General features: G+C 50.3%; 1 protein-coding gene across 1 annotated transcript in view; it reads left to right on the top strand.

Moving 5' to 3' along the window:
- Nucleotides 1-2,057: 2,057 nt before the first annotated feature.
- Nucleotides 2,058-15,315, top strand: part of OC90 (otoconin 90) — a 33,118-nt gene continuing 19,860 nt past the window's right edge. The window contains exons 1-5 of the mRNA XM_025870537.2: nucleotides 2,058-2,204; nucleotides 4,806-4,899; nucleotides 10,072-10,137; nucleotides 11,464-11,520; nucleotides 13,777-13,951. Coding sequence (XP_025726322.1) covers nucleotides 2,058-2,204; nucleotides 4,806-4,899; nucleotides 10,072-10,137; nucleotides 11,464-11,520; nucleotides 13,777-13,951 — 539 coding nt within the window. The remainder of the gene's footprint in view (nucleotides 2,205-4,805; nucleotides 4,900-10,071; nucleotides 10,138-11,463; nucleotides 11,521-13,776; nucleotides 13,952-15,315) is intronic.

The following is a 15,315-nucleotide window of genomic DNA, read 5'->3' as shown; positions in this document are numbered from 1 at the left end:
GGATGAGCCCATCCCTGCGAGCGCGGCCAAACGCCACCCCCCGCCCCCGGCACCGGCTATCCTGCTGAGGGTCGTGAGCGTAGGATTAGTAGAGCAGCTATGGGGGTGCAACGAGAGGGACACAATCCCGTGAAAACACGCGTGGCACCTAATGGCGCTCAGTAGACCTTCGCTCTCCTTCTTAAGATCTGGAAAGGAAACCTGAAATTCTGGAGGATCTAGGATCACCAGCCCCTCCACGCACCGCACCTGGCTCACCTTGTTCACACAGTCCCAGTGGGGTCATCGCCACATAATGCACGTGGGAGCGGGCCCGAGCAGCGACAGGTCAGCGTCCCACTGCTAATGAGTGGGCAGGGCTGGCACCCGATCCTCGCGTGTCTGATTATGAAGCCCCGTCTCACCCCACCCCACAGCTGGCGCAGGAAACCCCTAAAGGAAAGAGGCATCGAATTCCCAGGCCTGAGGCCAGGAACATATAAGAAAAATCACCCCAGAGATCCTCTTGCTGAAGAATTAACTAGACCAGACAAAGCCAGCCCTTCTCCTTGTGGGAGAGCCCATGTGCCTTTCATCGGTCTTTCATCCCCCAGAGTTCCCCTGATGACCCCGAGACACAATCCCTGGGCCTCCAGGCCTTTGAGGTGAGGTGCGGGGTGGGGAACAAGGGAGCCATTGTTCTCTGATTAGAGCCCGGGTCTCCTCTGAGGCGCAAGATGGGCCTCTTAATATGGAGCCTCACCTGCTCCAAGTCAGAGCATTATGATGTCCTCCTCCCCTCAGAGGCCTCCCACCTGCCAACCTGCACAAAAGGCCGTCCTCTCTGTGTGAGGAGGGAGAGGGGGGTCACGTGACTAAGGGTCTTCCCTTGGGGTATAAAGGGCTCAGTCACCATCTTGTTCAAAGCCGAGCATCGTTCATCCACTGCTTCCAAGTGGGACCTTCACGGTAGGCACCCCCTTTCTCCCGATGGGTAGGGAGCCAAAGAGGATAGGAGGGAGGGAGGGAGGGAGGGAGGGAGGGAGGGAGGGAGGGAAGGAGGGAGGGCTGAAGGAAGGAAGCTACGGATGGCAGAACAGAGGGAGGGAAGCGGGCGCTCTCGGGGGGGCCTGAGGCCTGGATGCTAGCTAGTCCAGGATGGAGCTAGAAACCAAAGGCACTCTGCCCTTATACGTATGAGGAGATGCGATGCCAAAGTGACATCACCTGTTCAGTGTACCTGGGGGGAAAATCCACTACATCACATCAGTGAGGGTCCTGCAAACCTGTGTGAGCCGATTTCTCTCCCTAGGGCACCTCGTATGAAAATACAGTTATCATCAGTTAATGGGCCAGCCTTCCTGAGCACTTACTACATGCCAGGCACGGTGCCCCCTTTAACCCTCAGGACGCCATGATGAAGAACCATCATCCGGGCATTTTACTGCCCAGGAAAATGAGTTCCAAGCAGCTTTGGTACCTGGCTCAGGGTACTCAGTACGTAAAAGGCCAAGCCCACCCCAGGCCCATCCGCTAGAAGCCCTTGCTCTTAGACACTTCCCACATTGCCTCGCAGTCACTCATCAGGAGACAGCTTGACCAGCCAGGACCCCAAATAGTGCCTGCAGACCAAGGCAAGGTGCGGGGGGCCCTTATTTCCTCAAGGATAGTCAGGTTCACTGCTAGCCCCGGATGCCTCCTTGGGTCAGTTAAGAAGAGGGGGTCCTTCCTCCAGGTGGACACAGCCCCACAGCCAAGAGCACCCGGCTTGGTCAACAGACGGCTGCTGGATTTCAGCAGCGGCCCGGTGCCCTCCCACCTGGAGACCCTAGTGTGCGTGCCCCGGACTCGTGGCTCCCTTGCCGGTATGCGGGGCTGAGCCTGTACCACCATCTCCGGCTATCACCCACACCTCCCTCTCGTGGCTCTCAGCTGGGGATTGTCAACTGCCGCGTCCCACCACACCCCGGCCAGGGGCTGGCCACTTGGAGGGGCCTCCCAAGCAAACGTTACCAAAGATCATGAGAGTTGTACAGTGAATGAGCGCTCGGCTGCTTGTCGCGGGTTTAACGCTCAGGATGGCCGTTTCGGGCGGGTACCACACGTGGCCCGAAGACTTACACCGGACCGGCCGGCTCAGTCTGAGCACTGCGTCTGGGGCTGCCGTGGCCCTACTGGACCTCTCCGAGCCCCAGTTTTCCACACGGAAAGTGAGAGGTGTGCCAGTAAGAGTCCTGACGAGGCAGCCTGAGGTGCATGCTTTGTGGTGTGCCTGACATGAAGAATGACCCTGTAAGTGCAAGGCCGTGTTTAGAGGCAGAAAGTCCTAGAGTGTATAAACTACTTTGCTTTTAAGTGTGGTAAAATATACACACCATAGAATTTACCCTTTCAGCTATTTTTAAGTGGGCAGTTCCATAGCATTAAGTATATTCATGTTGTGGTGCATCTCCAAAACCTTCTCATCTTCCCAACTGAAGCTCTGTCCCCATTCAACAATGATCCCCATCCTCCCTCCCCGTAAACTACTTTAAAAAATACATCAGAGCTGAGTCACGACTTTGTCTGTAACAGGGTCACTTTTGCTCATTTGCCTTCTAATAAATACATGCTTGAAAATCCAATCAACATATTTGCAATTCTGACAAGGGTCACCCTTGCGTCTTCTGGACGCATCAGGACAGCCAGGGGACTGCCTCCCTGAAATGAGTGTCCCAGGAGCAAAAGAACAGCATCCTCTGCACGAAACTGACCGCCTTCCTTCATTTCACCAGACAGAGGCTTCCGCTCAATCGGGGAATGGGGGCCTTTATTGTAAGAGCTGGTCTATCTGGAGCCTTTACTGTGTGCCAGACGCAATGGCTATAATTAGGAATGTTTCCGAGCCCCTTCTCTCCATCACGCACTGTGGTCAGTGCCCCGGGTGGAGGAGCTCATTCGGTCCTTATGATAGCCTCGGAAGCAGTACTGTTATAATGAGCTCTGGACATTTGGGAAGTGGGACATTCAGACCATAAATCGCTAGTCTCTCAGGCTCAGTGAACTCATCTGTAAAATGAGTTTGAACAAGATGGTTCCAGCGCCTTTTCAGAGCTCCGGCATCCTAGCACTCTCTCGTGGCGTGCTGGCGACAATAGCAAATGGGGCTTAGTGAGTGCCTGGTGGTGACATGGGTATGACCTCCGTGGGTGTGACCCGCTGGAATGCCTTCAGCCGCTCACCCGTGGAGTTGCCAGGGCAGCCACTCTCCATCTAGAGATGTCCCAGGGCTCACCCAGCATTTTCAGTCTGGTTTCATGGCCTTGATCAAGGGTCATTCGGATTCAAATCTCTGCAGAACAGTCAGAGAGCCCGTCTAACCTTTAACGTGAATCTGCTGTAGGAATCGATGTGGCTACCAAAGGTTAGAGCAGAGCATCACGCCCATCAGATAATAGTCAGAGTAGGAGAAGATGATTGAGCCAGGTGAGAATCTCCAAAAACTCACCTTTTTGCCCTCCGCACCCACTCAACAAACGTTTACTTTATGGCCACCAGAGGCTGGGCTAGGCCCTAGGGAAGTTTCACAGGGTAGTGATCCTACAACCTACAAATGTCTTCTCCTCTGGGACACCTTCCCTAATATCAATCCCTGCCCACAAGTTCGAGTGGCCCACCATGACCCTGGGACATTTGCAGGGCCACCAGAACATGGGGCAGCATTTGCCTCTGGGAGAACAAACTGCAGAAAGTGTTCCTTCTTCCAGGTTGATGCAGCCCTGCAGAGGACAAGCTTGGGAGTGGAGCACTGGTTGCATTTCAGCCCTTACGTGACCCTCAGTGCCACACCTTTGCACGGTGCACAACATATACAACAGTGTCCAGCAGCCCTGTGTGCCCACTGGGGTAGCAGGATCACACTGTATTATCATTCACACTTGGTTCTTAAAACCTGCTTTACAGCAGAATATGCACAAGTCAACCATCCATCTGACAGTCTTTATGGAGTTATATTCCCAGGGAGCTAAAATTATTCTAAAACCCCTCGGGCTTTAATGTTTTTCCTTCTTTATGAAATACATGGTTGACCTGCTTGAGTGCACTAAGTGCCTACCGAAGTTAAATATTTGCTGAGCGGCTCAGAATGCAGGGCAGTGACGATTGAAAGGTGGTAAGTCCTTGGACCCGGCGCCCTTGCCCTGCCCCTCAGTCCCGAAAGCATTATCTCTTGAACGCCTGGACCGCAAGGAAGTATTCAAATTGCTCTGAAGCTACAGGAGGGGAAGGAAGATGGAACCCCGGCAGGAAAGCATTGTTTGCGAGCAGGCAGCGCCACCATGCGGTCGCCAAATTTATTCCTGGGTCAAGTGATGGTAGGATGGTTCCAAGTCAGACGGCGAAAGGTATATTCGGAAGGCTGCTGTAGCCCAATGTATGGGTTTTTTGCAGTTCAGTCTACAAAAGTCAAACTGTAGCACTCGTTCAACTGCCTCTCGGTTCATTAGTCTGTGAGCTACTCGCAGATAAGGAGTGCTTTTCCCTCACTTTTCATTCCAGGATCCTTGCAATGTGCCTGAAACACAATAAATAACTGTGGGAAAACGAACAACCAGATCTGTGTCCTCAAGGGGCACCTGGCTAAGTTTCCAGGTGCATCTCAGAGAGAGAACGTGATCTCCTGAATGTCATCAGTTAATGCTGGTCAGTGGCAAAGCTGGGACAGAAACCCTTTCAGGGCTTCTTCCCTGTTTCTGCACTCCACCCTGGGACGAAGAGCTCCTGGTGGTTCTTATTTCCCCGGGATCTCTGAAAACATCCTCATCATGTTCCGCTGACTTCCCTCCCAGGAGGCTGTTCCGGTTGGTGCCTCGGCCCCCAGCCTTTGCCCTCCCGCTATGATCCTGCTTCTTCTCCTAAGTATGCTGACGGCCCCACATGGCGGTGAGTAATGGTATTTTACACTGTATTTCTGGCTTGGTCCATAATTAATATGAACACTGGGGAGGACTGTTAAATGTCATCTGATTTGCTTATTACTACTTTTATCCCTTTGCCTAGGAGTGATGGAAATCCAACAGTAACAATAAGCTATGGGTTTATTTCAGCTGATATTTTGAGCACCCTATCCAGGGCATGAAGCACGGGCTGGGCGATGAGGTCAGGGAGAGGGAGAGCCAAAGGTACTAAAAGCACCACTGGGTGGCCTGTTGGCAACCGTCCCTCCCCCTGATAGCACATCCCCTCTTCCCTTTGCCCATGGACCTCTGTCCCGTGTTTTGCTGGTTTCCTCGGAGTGAGTGTGTCAGCCTTCTTGACATGCAGCAGCTCCCTTTCCCCTGTGCCGGTGTGTCTGGTGGAGAGGCAAACACTTCTACCCCACATTGTAGGGTCCCCCACCCCACCAAAGCCTGAAGACATCTGAGCAAGCTCCTTGGCAGGCAGGGTCATCATTTTGAGTTTGCATGGAGTCATGGCTACAAATCTGAGACTTCGGGCTCCTTCCTATTTTCTTTCTTGTTTGCACATTGGTGCAACTCTCAAACACCCCAACTCACTTCTTTCCTTCCTACAGCTGCTCAGGCTCCATCGTGACTGATATCACTCACTCATCCAGACATTTTCTCTTTTCCTCCTCCTGTTCGGGTCAACACGGGACCAACACGCTGAGCCTCCTTTTACGGTTCCCTTCTAAGCACAATAGTGAGGGTGAGCCACAGTGAATCCACCAATATTGTTGACAATTTATCGTGACTCTGACCTGAGTTAGTGGATTTGCAGAGGTTTACATGTTCCCCAGAAGCCTGTGAGCAGAAATGACAGCACTTCACAGAAGACGCCAAGCCTTTCCTTCAGGTCCCAGTGCTCCCAAACACCGTCCCAGACCTTCCCTGCAGGACAGGTGGACACCCACTTCCAGGAGGTGCTGGTTTTCTCTTGATTACTGAGTTCCTTCATGGATGATTTTTTTCCTTATCAAAACCATTTTGCTGTGATGTGGGTTCCCAGGGATAGCACCACTGGGGCTGCTGTTCCCAGGGCTCCACCTTTACCAAGACCTCAACTGTCTCGATCAAATTCCAACTGTGGTCTTGACTTGTCTCTTTTTTGATGATAAAACTGTGAAATAGTCTACAGCTTTTCAATTTCTTCCCTATTCTTTAAAATGAGATCTCGGGCACCTGGGTGGCTCAGTCAGTGAAGTGTCTGCCTTCAGCTCAGGTCACGATCCCAGGGTGCTGGGATCGAGCCCTGCGTCTGGCTCCCTGTTCAGAGGGGAGCCTGCTTCTCCCTCTCCTCTCTGCTTGTTCTCTCTCTGTCTCTATCTCTCTCAAATAAATAAAATCTTTAAAATAAAATGAGATCTCACCCCCCAAAGCCCATTCTTCTAATTTTTCAAACATACTCTCTTCTCTGAGTTTTTCCTTTTCCAAAACAATAAATTTCCCTTTGATCGAAATTACCCCTTCAACACCCCCTAGACACGTTTTACACATCTCTTTAAATATTTTGTTTCTCTATAAGACTGAGGCAATGGTCTCCTGTTATTATAAACTGTCACAAGCATTTTTGCATCTGTCCTGGGAGGTTTTATTCTCAGACACAAACAGCGAGAGTCCAAAACTCATAGCCATAGGAAGTTCAGGTGCAAACGTATGCATGTCCGTGCAGATTTAAATGTGCCATATCTGCAGCCCCCACTTTGCAGGGCTAAGTGTAGGACTCGCACAGAGATAACACCGCCCACCCAACCAACGCACCACATCTTGCTCCAGGGGGGAAAGGGCTCTTTCTAAGGCAAGGAGACAGCAACCAGGAAGGGGGAGAGATCAGACGCTGCGCCAGTGAAGATGGGGCATCCGTGGTCACCGCTGGATCTGAGGAGCCCTTGGCCAGGACACCAAGGAGGAGTCCATCAGAAGAGCCCCATGTACCCCAGGAGGTGGTCCACGGCATTACACCCACTGAGCCAGTGCAAACTCTGATTGGGCCTTCAGAGCACTCCACTTGCAAAGCTGGAGTTGTGCCGGGCACCTTCTCGCCGCTGTGCTCCCAGGGCTACTGACTCAGATTTCAAGGCAAGGTTGGGCGTGTTGGCAATGTGGAGGGTCTCTGTGCCCTACCAGGCCTCTCTCTGGGGTGTTTCTTTGTCCTTGTGCAGGAGTGGGAGCAGCATCTATGTTTGCCTCCCCGGCACACACCCAGGACAGGGGCTGCCCTCCCTCCTCTCTTCACTGAGAGTTGGCTCATGACTTCAAAGGGCAGGCACTGGTCGGTGGGATGGTGGTCAGGTTTGTGTCAGGAGAGGGAGATCTTCTGGGACCTTCCACCTATGCCACATGCTCCCTTCTTTGGAGAGCTCTGCACCGGCCCACATCATACAGCGAAATTGGTTCTCACTCCCTGTTCTCTGCACGTCCATCTTCCAGAACTTCTGGGAACAGAGGCCGGGCAAAGATGGGTTTTGTGCATCCCTGGTTGATCTTCTGGGTAGAATACTTCATACTATGAAACACCACTCGTAACCACCAATAGACCGCATTTTTCCACTCTCTCAAGATGACATCTCCTAATTTCGCTTAAATTTTACAAGGCTAGGACGCTATGATTCTAGTGGGCCATCACTTGCTGGCTGATAAATTGGTCATTTGATGGCGTAGTTCAGCCACTGTGTGCTCATTTGCTCATTAAAGAGCTACCTACTGAACGTGTGCTTTAATGCGTCAGCGTTCTGACCCTCAATACTTTCCTACTTTAGTGGGGGAAACGGGCACATAAACAGATCATTGCGACATGGCGTCATAAGTGCAGTGAGAGAAGCATGTCCCCACATTACGGGAGCCAGGGAAGGTGTCCCTACCCCAGCCCATGCTGGGGTTTTGGTTGGACTTCTCAAACTTTGCATGGAATCCAAAAACATAAGTCAGTAACGCAAAAGGGAGCAGGTCATGGCTCAGGGCATGGCACAAGCCAAGGTTTGGCAGAGCTAGGCAGGGACAGATGGAGGGAAGCTTTAGGTTCCGGGGCAGAAGAAGCTAGAGCTTCCGCCATGGGTCTCAACTTCACTGTTGATAAAGTGGCCAATGGCAAAACGTGCCCCGCAGCACTGGGCACTGCACTGGATTTGAGGGGATGCCTGTAAAACCGAGCCTGGAATGGTACGAATGCTAGCTTCCTTCCCCTAGAGCAGCACTCCCACGGAACCAGAACTCTCCCATCCCCAAGGACCTGCCACCCCTCTGAATTTTGTGAGCGAGCCACCTCAGTCCTCTGGGATCAGTAATTTCAAATCCAGGGCACTTCTTTAGTTGCTAATGAAATGTGTGGGTGTCAACACCCTGAGAGTAAGTAGGGGTGGGAGTAGGGGGCATGCATCCTTGTTAGCTGTTTCTCAGTGAGCAAACCACCTCCACTGGCCAGAACGCCAAGGAGATACCAGAGAAGTAATTATTGAGGACCAGGCGGTATTTCACAGTTGCTGCCTGAGTAGACAGCAGATATTCTTAGCTGTTGGCTGGTATGCTAATTAAATCGTTTCTGAGGCAATTACACCAAATATGGAATGCACCGGAGCAATTACGTGGGCTCTGTGATAAGGCTCACCTGGAGCTGAAGGAAGTCCTGGGTCTCCCCACCTTCTGAACATCTGCAGGGCACTTCCCGGTGCAGCCCATGGCTCTTCGGCCAGAGGGAATACCCCTCAGTGGGACCATCCCTCTGTGTTTAATGGTGAGAAATCCGGAGGACCAGAGAGGTTGCTCCTGCCCACAGCCACAGAACACATCCGGCTGGGAGGGAGGCTGGTGCTGGGCCGACTTCGTCATATGGAAGGGCTGGGGTACGGTGCACAGGAGGGCAGCTGCCTCCCCCTCCAACCCATCTCTGGAGGGCCCGACAGCAGAGGGTCTGGGGGCTGCCTGGACCCAGGGAGAGCCCACAGGGTTTGTAGATTGGAAGAGTGCTCTCCTGCAGACAAGCACCTGCTAAACACGTCTGTGCCCCTGAGATATGTCCCTGGTGATGATGAGGTGGATGAAGAGGTGAGGTCCAAGCAATGCAAACCATTTGTTAGTGTGGAGGGGAGAGGGGGCAGTGAGTGGAAGAAGTTGGTAATAATAGTCATAATAATGATTAATGGCTGGGGTAACTTTTGCGTGTCCGCGGCACACCTCTCAGCGCTACTTAATCCGCTCTTGACATGCTTCTTTGATCCATGATGTCAGATCTTTTCTTTTAAGATTTTATTTATTTATTTATTTGAGAGAGTGCATGAGAGAGAAAGAGAGAAAGCCTGAGCAGGGGGGAGGGGCAGAGGGAGAGGGAGAAGCAGACTCCCCACTGAGCGGGGAGCCCTACAAAGGGCTCGATCCCAGGACCCTGGGACCAAGACCTGAGCAGAAGGCAGATGCTTAACCCACTGAGCCACGCAGGCACCCGCATGCGGTCAGATCTTGCAGGCTCAGGTTCATCTAATATCACACCATTGCTCCAGCCCCTCTCAATTCCCTGCAGACCCCCTGCTTCATACTGAGCACTCAAAGCCCCTGGGGACATAGCCCAGCCTAGGGACCAAGTATGGGAAAAGGTCAAGTCCCACTGGCTCCCCACCCAAATATTTCACACAATTCAAAACTTGCATCCTCTCGCCATGTCTCCACTGTGGATAAATGAAGGGTAGGGGGCTGGGTCTCAGCATGCGTGTATCCCTAACAGCCGTTGATCATTTTCTGTGCTGATAGTGTGGGAAAGCCCTGTCCTTGATGATCAGCTCCCTGGGGGCTAGGGGTCTCTCCTTGCCCACACTTATTTCCACCTATCTTTCATCTTATGGCACTCCAAACAAACATGCAATCTAAATTAAAATGGTTTGCTCCCTATGCAACAACAGCTTCAAGATGAGTCCCCAAACCTCTCTATCTTCCACCAGAAAGCTACTCTTAAGGCCAACCCATCTGAAACACTGGGGCCACCTTATTTTCATCAGAGACCCAGCACGCAGCAGGTCCTAGAAAAAAATACATAGAATTGAATTTACCTGCACCCCTTCCCCTCCTGGCTGCCCCTCCCAGCAAGTGGAGGTGCTCCTGCTAACCCTTCTCTCCTCCTTGATTATAGGGGGCCATCCTCTGGACACCCCACACCTTCCACGGGAGCTGCCTCCGGGACTCACAAAAAATATTAGTAAGGATTTTTGAACATTTCTTAGGCGACCTCACCAGGTAGAAAGTTGTCTAGGATATTGGCAGGGAGAATGACCCCCTCTGAATATACCACTCACTGCTGGGGTCTTGTAGGCAAAGCGATTCAAATAAGATTCAAAAGCCTCCCCCTCTGCAGTCTCCCCTGTGTCTGACCCACCTCTGCTCTCTCCTTGGAGACAAAATATTACAACTTCCATCAAATGAAGGTTAGTTGAAAAGGGAACAGGGGATGGAAAAAAATGGGCCAATCGTGAGGGTTATATGGTCACAGTATCTTAGCTCCAAATTGAGCTCTGAGCCTTCTAGAAGGTAAGACAAAAAGAGAAAGAAAAGGTATTCCAGAGCTCTACTGATAAGAAAAGAGGACCCCTAATTGTTCCTTTGGGAAGGGGAGGTTTTCCTGGTGATAGATTGTGAAGATTTCTCAGGTGGGTTTCTAGCTGGGTACTGCTAAAGACCATGATGCATAGTGAACCAGCTGGTCGCGTTGGCCCCCAATTTAGGATTCATTTCCCACCTTGCAGAGAAGTGAGCTGAGTCACCAAGTTCTTTGTGCATGAGCCCATGCAAACAAAGTGATCAGTCCCACCCAGACCCAGATGACCATCTGACCTCTCTCAAAATGCCATCACCCCCATGAGAAGTGCAACACCCAGGCCAAAGAGAACCTCTAGTAGATGTTAAGACTCACAGGCCACACTTGGCACTTGGAAAGATCAAAGCCAGAAAGCCCTGTGTGCCATCAGGCCATGCCAGTCATTCCTTTTCAAGGAGAGTGGCCCCGGGGGTGATCCCCACATCTCCTTGGAGCCCCCAGGGAGCAGCGCAGGTACAAGGGAATGGGGCTCACGTGAAGCAGCCACAGGACCTGCCCTGGCCTAGAAGCTTCAGTCTCTATTAGAACTAGTATCTCTAGTAACAGTTCCATAGGTATAATTTCTGGGATGCCCAGAAAAAGCATGCTTCAGTTGCAAGCGTTATCACACTGAGGGAGCCCCCAGACAATGACTTCCCACCAGATATTTATAGTTCACCCATGGTGCTTGCCAAGTCCAGATACACCTTATCATCCAGGGTCTTTTGTACCACCGAGCGATGTTGCCTGGTAACACAGTTCCCGTCTCATCTTCTTGGGTCTCCATGGTAACCCATGTTACTAAAAAGTTAGTCCAAGGTCAAATTTATCCTTAGAGAAAGAGAAAGGGTTTTACTTACTCTTCGCAGGGGTGGGGCAGGGTGAGGAGGCTGGGCAGGGGAAGGGGAGAAACCACAGCTCTCTGATTTGTTTTCTCTACCTTCCACTCAGATATCACATCCTTCCCTGGGGTGTTTAAAAATGTGGAAAGTGTGGCCGACATTTTTGGTAAGTTAAATACCAAGGTGCTTCTATCCACCAGGTGTCAGGGCATGGGGTGAGTGTGGGAAATCTGAGCAAATTACTGGGCTTTGGGTTCCCCTGCTTCTGCCACCCCAGCAAGCTCTGAACTGTGTGATCCAGAGAGTAGTGGTGTCTTTTACTGCAGGATGAGTCACCAAGCTGCCAGGCGCCTTCATAGTCCTTACTTCCTTAGTCCTGACCACACCACAACCTGGCCAGGAAGGGAAAGGTACCCCTGTTGCACAGGGGAGGGACTGAGGGGAGTTATGTGACATGCCAGGAAGGAGGGAGCTCTCTTCTGTGTCCAGAGCTGAGTCCCCTCCACCAAAGTTGTTGGATTTTCTCTCCCCAACTACTAAATGTACAAGGTAAAATATACATACGTAAAGCCTAAGAATCCCAGAGATTTCCAAGTATTCCATTTCTCAATTAGGTATCTATCATGTGACCAGCAATTGCCAGGCACCACAATGGTTCCCATCATTGCTTTCTAGAAGTAGCCCCAAAATAAGGCTATCACAGGATTGACAGGAGCAAAGAGCGCTGAACTGCTATTGGATTAGACCATGTTTGCCAGAGGACGGCACTGAAAATATGTAGGTGACTAAGTGTGGGTGCCCCGTATGTTACTGAGTGAAAATGAGTATTTATATAAACACACACAAACCTTAGAGTGGCTTTTTCCTTCGGTACAGAATTATTTCTTCATTTTTCTGATTATGCTATGTGGAAACAAAACACGGGAAAGGAAGTTTGAATGGGGTAGGAAAAACTAGAATAGTCTGGGTGAAATTAGTCCTCGCAGACCACTCTTTGACCTCCCCAAGCTTCCCCGTGTGTGACCCTGTGCATTAGAATCAGGGCTATGGGGTCACCCTGTTAGCACTTAGCAGTCCTCTGATCAGAAAGGCGGAGAAAGGGGAGGGTGAGCGTGCAGCTTAAAGTAAAAATCAAAAACAAAACAAAACAAAAACAAAATCGTTCTCTTGCCAATTTTGTTTGCAGGAGCATTCTTGTTGAGGGCAAGTCATTAGCACTGGTTGATACCTCAGGCAGATCTCTGACCTTCAGTTTCTTTATCTGTGAAATAGAAGTGACAGAATAGCATCTGCCCTGCAGGATTAACATGAAGTTTATGCGGTGATGGACCAAGTGAATGCTTTCTAAAGTGTAACTCACTAGCAATCTTAACCATTATGCTATTTTAAGCATCTAGCACAATTTCTGGCACATAGTAGGGGCCCCAAATTATTAGTGTCTATATCCCCTCTCTTCCTGCACTGGATTACAGTTCCCCAGTGCTGGGACTGTATCATTTGGGATCCATTCAGCAGACTCATAGTGACTTAAATAACAAAGACATTTAATTATCTCACCAAAGCTGAAAGCACCAGGATTGGTGCAGGAGCTTAACACAGGTATCAGCGACCCAGCAGCCTCATTTTTTCCCCACTGCTATAACTAAGTTTACTGGCTCTTCAACTTTAGACTTTGGGCCTCATGGTGGCAAAATAGTTGCTGCAGTCCTGGCCAGCATATTCTTACCCATATTTAAGGAAGAAAGGTATAGATCAAAAGGATCTCTTTACATGCCTGCATTCTCTCTCTCTCTCTCTCTTTTTTTAAGATTTTATTTATTTATTTGACAGAGGCAGACAGCGAGAGAGGGAACACAAGCAGGGGGAGTGGGGGAGGGAGAAGCAGGCTTCCCGCGGAGCAGGGAGCCCGATGCGGGGCTCGATCCCAGGACGCTGGGATCATGACCGGAGCTGAAGGCAGATGCCTAAAGACTAAGCCACCCAGGCCCCCTACATGCCTGCATTCTTTATTATGAAAAAAATAATTCCCAAAAACCTGTAACAGACTTCCTCTTAAGTTTTTCTGGCCAGATCTGGGTCACGTGCTCAGTCCCAGGCCACTCACTGTCACGGAGCCTGGGATTAGCATGACCAGCTGAGAATGAGCAAGTGTCAAACATCCACAGGGATTTAGGGAGGAGGCTCACCTCCCCTGAGTCTCTTTCAGCTTTGTTGGTAAGGGAGAAGGATTAAATGACTGTTTGTTAGGGGGACAACCAACAGGGGCCATGGCTTATAAACCCACCTCCCTTCAATTGTCCAGAACAGTTTTGAGTATACAGTAGGGGCTTAGTAGGTTGCGGAGGTGTGGGAAGTCCCGGGCACAGGGGCTCCTTCCTTGACCCTGGTCTCCAGTCCCCTCCCCGCTGTCCTCTCCCCGCAGACTGCCTGGGCTCCCACTTCACCTGGCTACAAGCTGTCTTCACCAACTTCCCTGCGCTGCTCCAATTTGTGAGTGGTATGAAGTGTGTGGCCAGTCTCTGCCCCCGGGACTTCGAGGACTATGGCTGTGCCTGCAGGTTTGAGATGGAGGGGTCGCCTGTGGACGAGTCTGACAGGTGAGCCACATCCACAGGTGAGCTGTCAGAGGCCTGGCTGGTACCTGGGCAGAGCACAGATGTGGAAAGCTTTCTTGTCTTGTCTTGATTCTCCTTATATGTGGGGCGACTGGCTGCCTCACCTTTAAACTGCAGTGTATTCTGTGATTTTCTCACATCCTGGGGAGTTGTCAAGATCCTGTGTGTGTCTGATACGCAGAATTTGTGTGGTGTTTCTCCAAGTTGGGTCTACCAGTATCAGAACCACCTGGATGCTTGCTAAAATGTAGATTCCAGGGACCCCTCCCAGACCTACTGACTCAGACCACCTTTAGCTAGACCCTGGAAGTCTGAATTTCAAACAAGCTTCCAGGTGACTCTTAAACATAAGAAAATTATTCTTTATTCAGATAGTCTTGGCCACCAGGGGTAAAGCAACTATGAAGGTTTCTGTTTAATTTTCCACAAACATGCTCCAATAACATTTGAACACTGTGCTTAATAGAAGCAGAATACTATCCCTGCTTCAAAGAGCTAAACAGCTAGCGGGGAATACAGAGAAGATACGAGGAGTCAGTAAAGATATGTGCCCTCCCTACACACAGGGAGGGAAATTAACACAAGATATCCACTTTTACACATCAGACTGGCAATAAAATTTAAAATCTGAGAAGCATCGAGTGTCAGCAAGGATCTGACAAGCAGATACTGACACTGGGAGGGTCAGTTGGGAAAATTGGGTAGAATCTGTGTGTTACCTATGACCCTGTAATTCGGGCTCTCTGCTCCTTACAGATGGGGTGACCCCTGGGCGAGTTACGTCATTTCTTTGTGTTCCAGTTTCTTCCTCTGTAAAATGGAGGAAGTCATAATACCTTCTTTATAGAATTATTATTTAGGATTAAATGACCAAGTAAACAGTACAGTGACTGGGACTCTGCCTGGCTTATTGAGTTTACTTACTGAGAGTATTAGTGATTGGTTGCAAGGGTAACAGGAATAGTGGGGCTATAGTAGGTAGTGATGACAGTGGTAGTAACAGTCATAGTAGCAGTCTCAGTAGGGCTGTCGTACTAGTGCTAGTAGTAACAACAGCAGCAGTAACAGTTGTCCTGGTAGCCGAGGTAGGATTAATACTGACGGTAGTGGTAATGGTAATAATAGCAATGTCAGCAGCAGTATTGTCAGCTATGGTAGCAATATTAGTAATGCTGTAGAAGTACTGGTAACAACAGCAGCAGTAACAGTTGTCCTAGTAGCTGAGGTGGTATTAATGCTGACACTAGAGGTAATGGTAGTAATAGCAACATCAGCAGCAGTATTGTCAGCTGTGGTAGCAATATTAGTAATGCTGTAGAAGTAGTGGTAACAACAGCAGCAGTAAC

Source organism: Callorhinus ursinus, unplaced genomic scaffold (assembly GCF_003265705.2).
Source record: "Callorhinus ursinus isolate GAN/ISIS: 27379988/994484 unplaced genomic scaffold, GSC_fseal_2.0 scaffold5, whole genome shotgun sequence".
Classification (NCBI taxonomy): Eukaryota; Metazoa; Chordata; class Mammalia; order Carnivora; family Otariidae; genus Callorhinus; species Callorhinus ursinus.
This window is presented reverse-complemented; position numbering and strand designations above follow the sequence as displayed.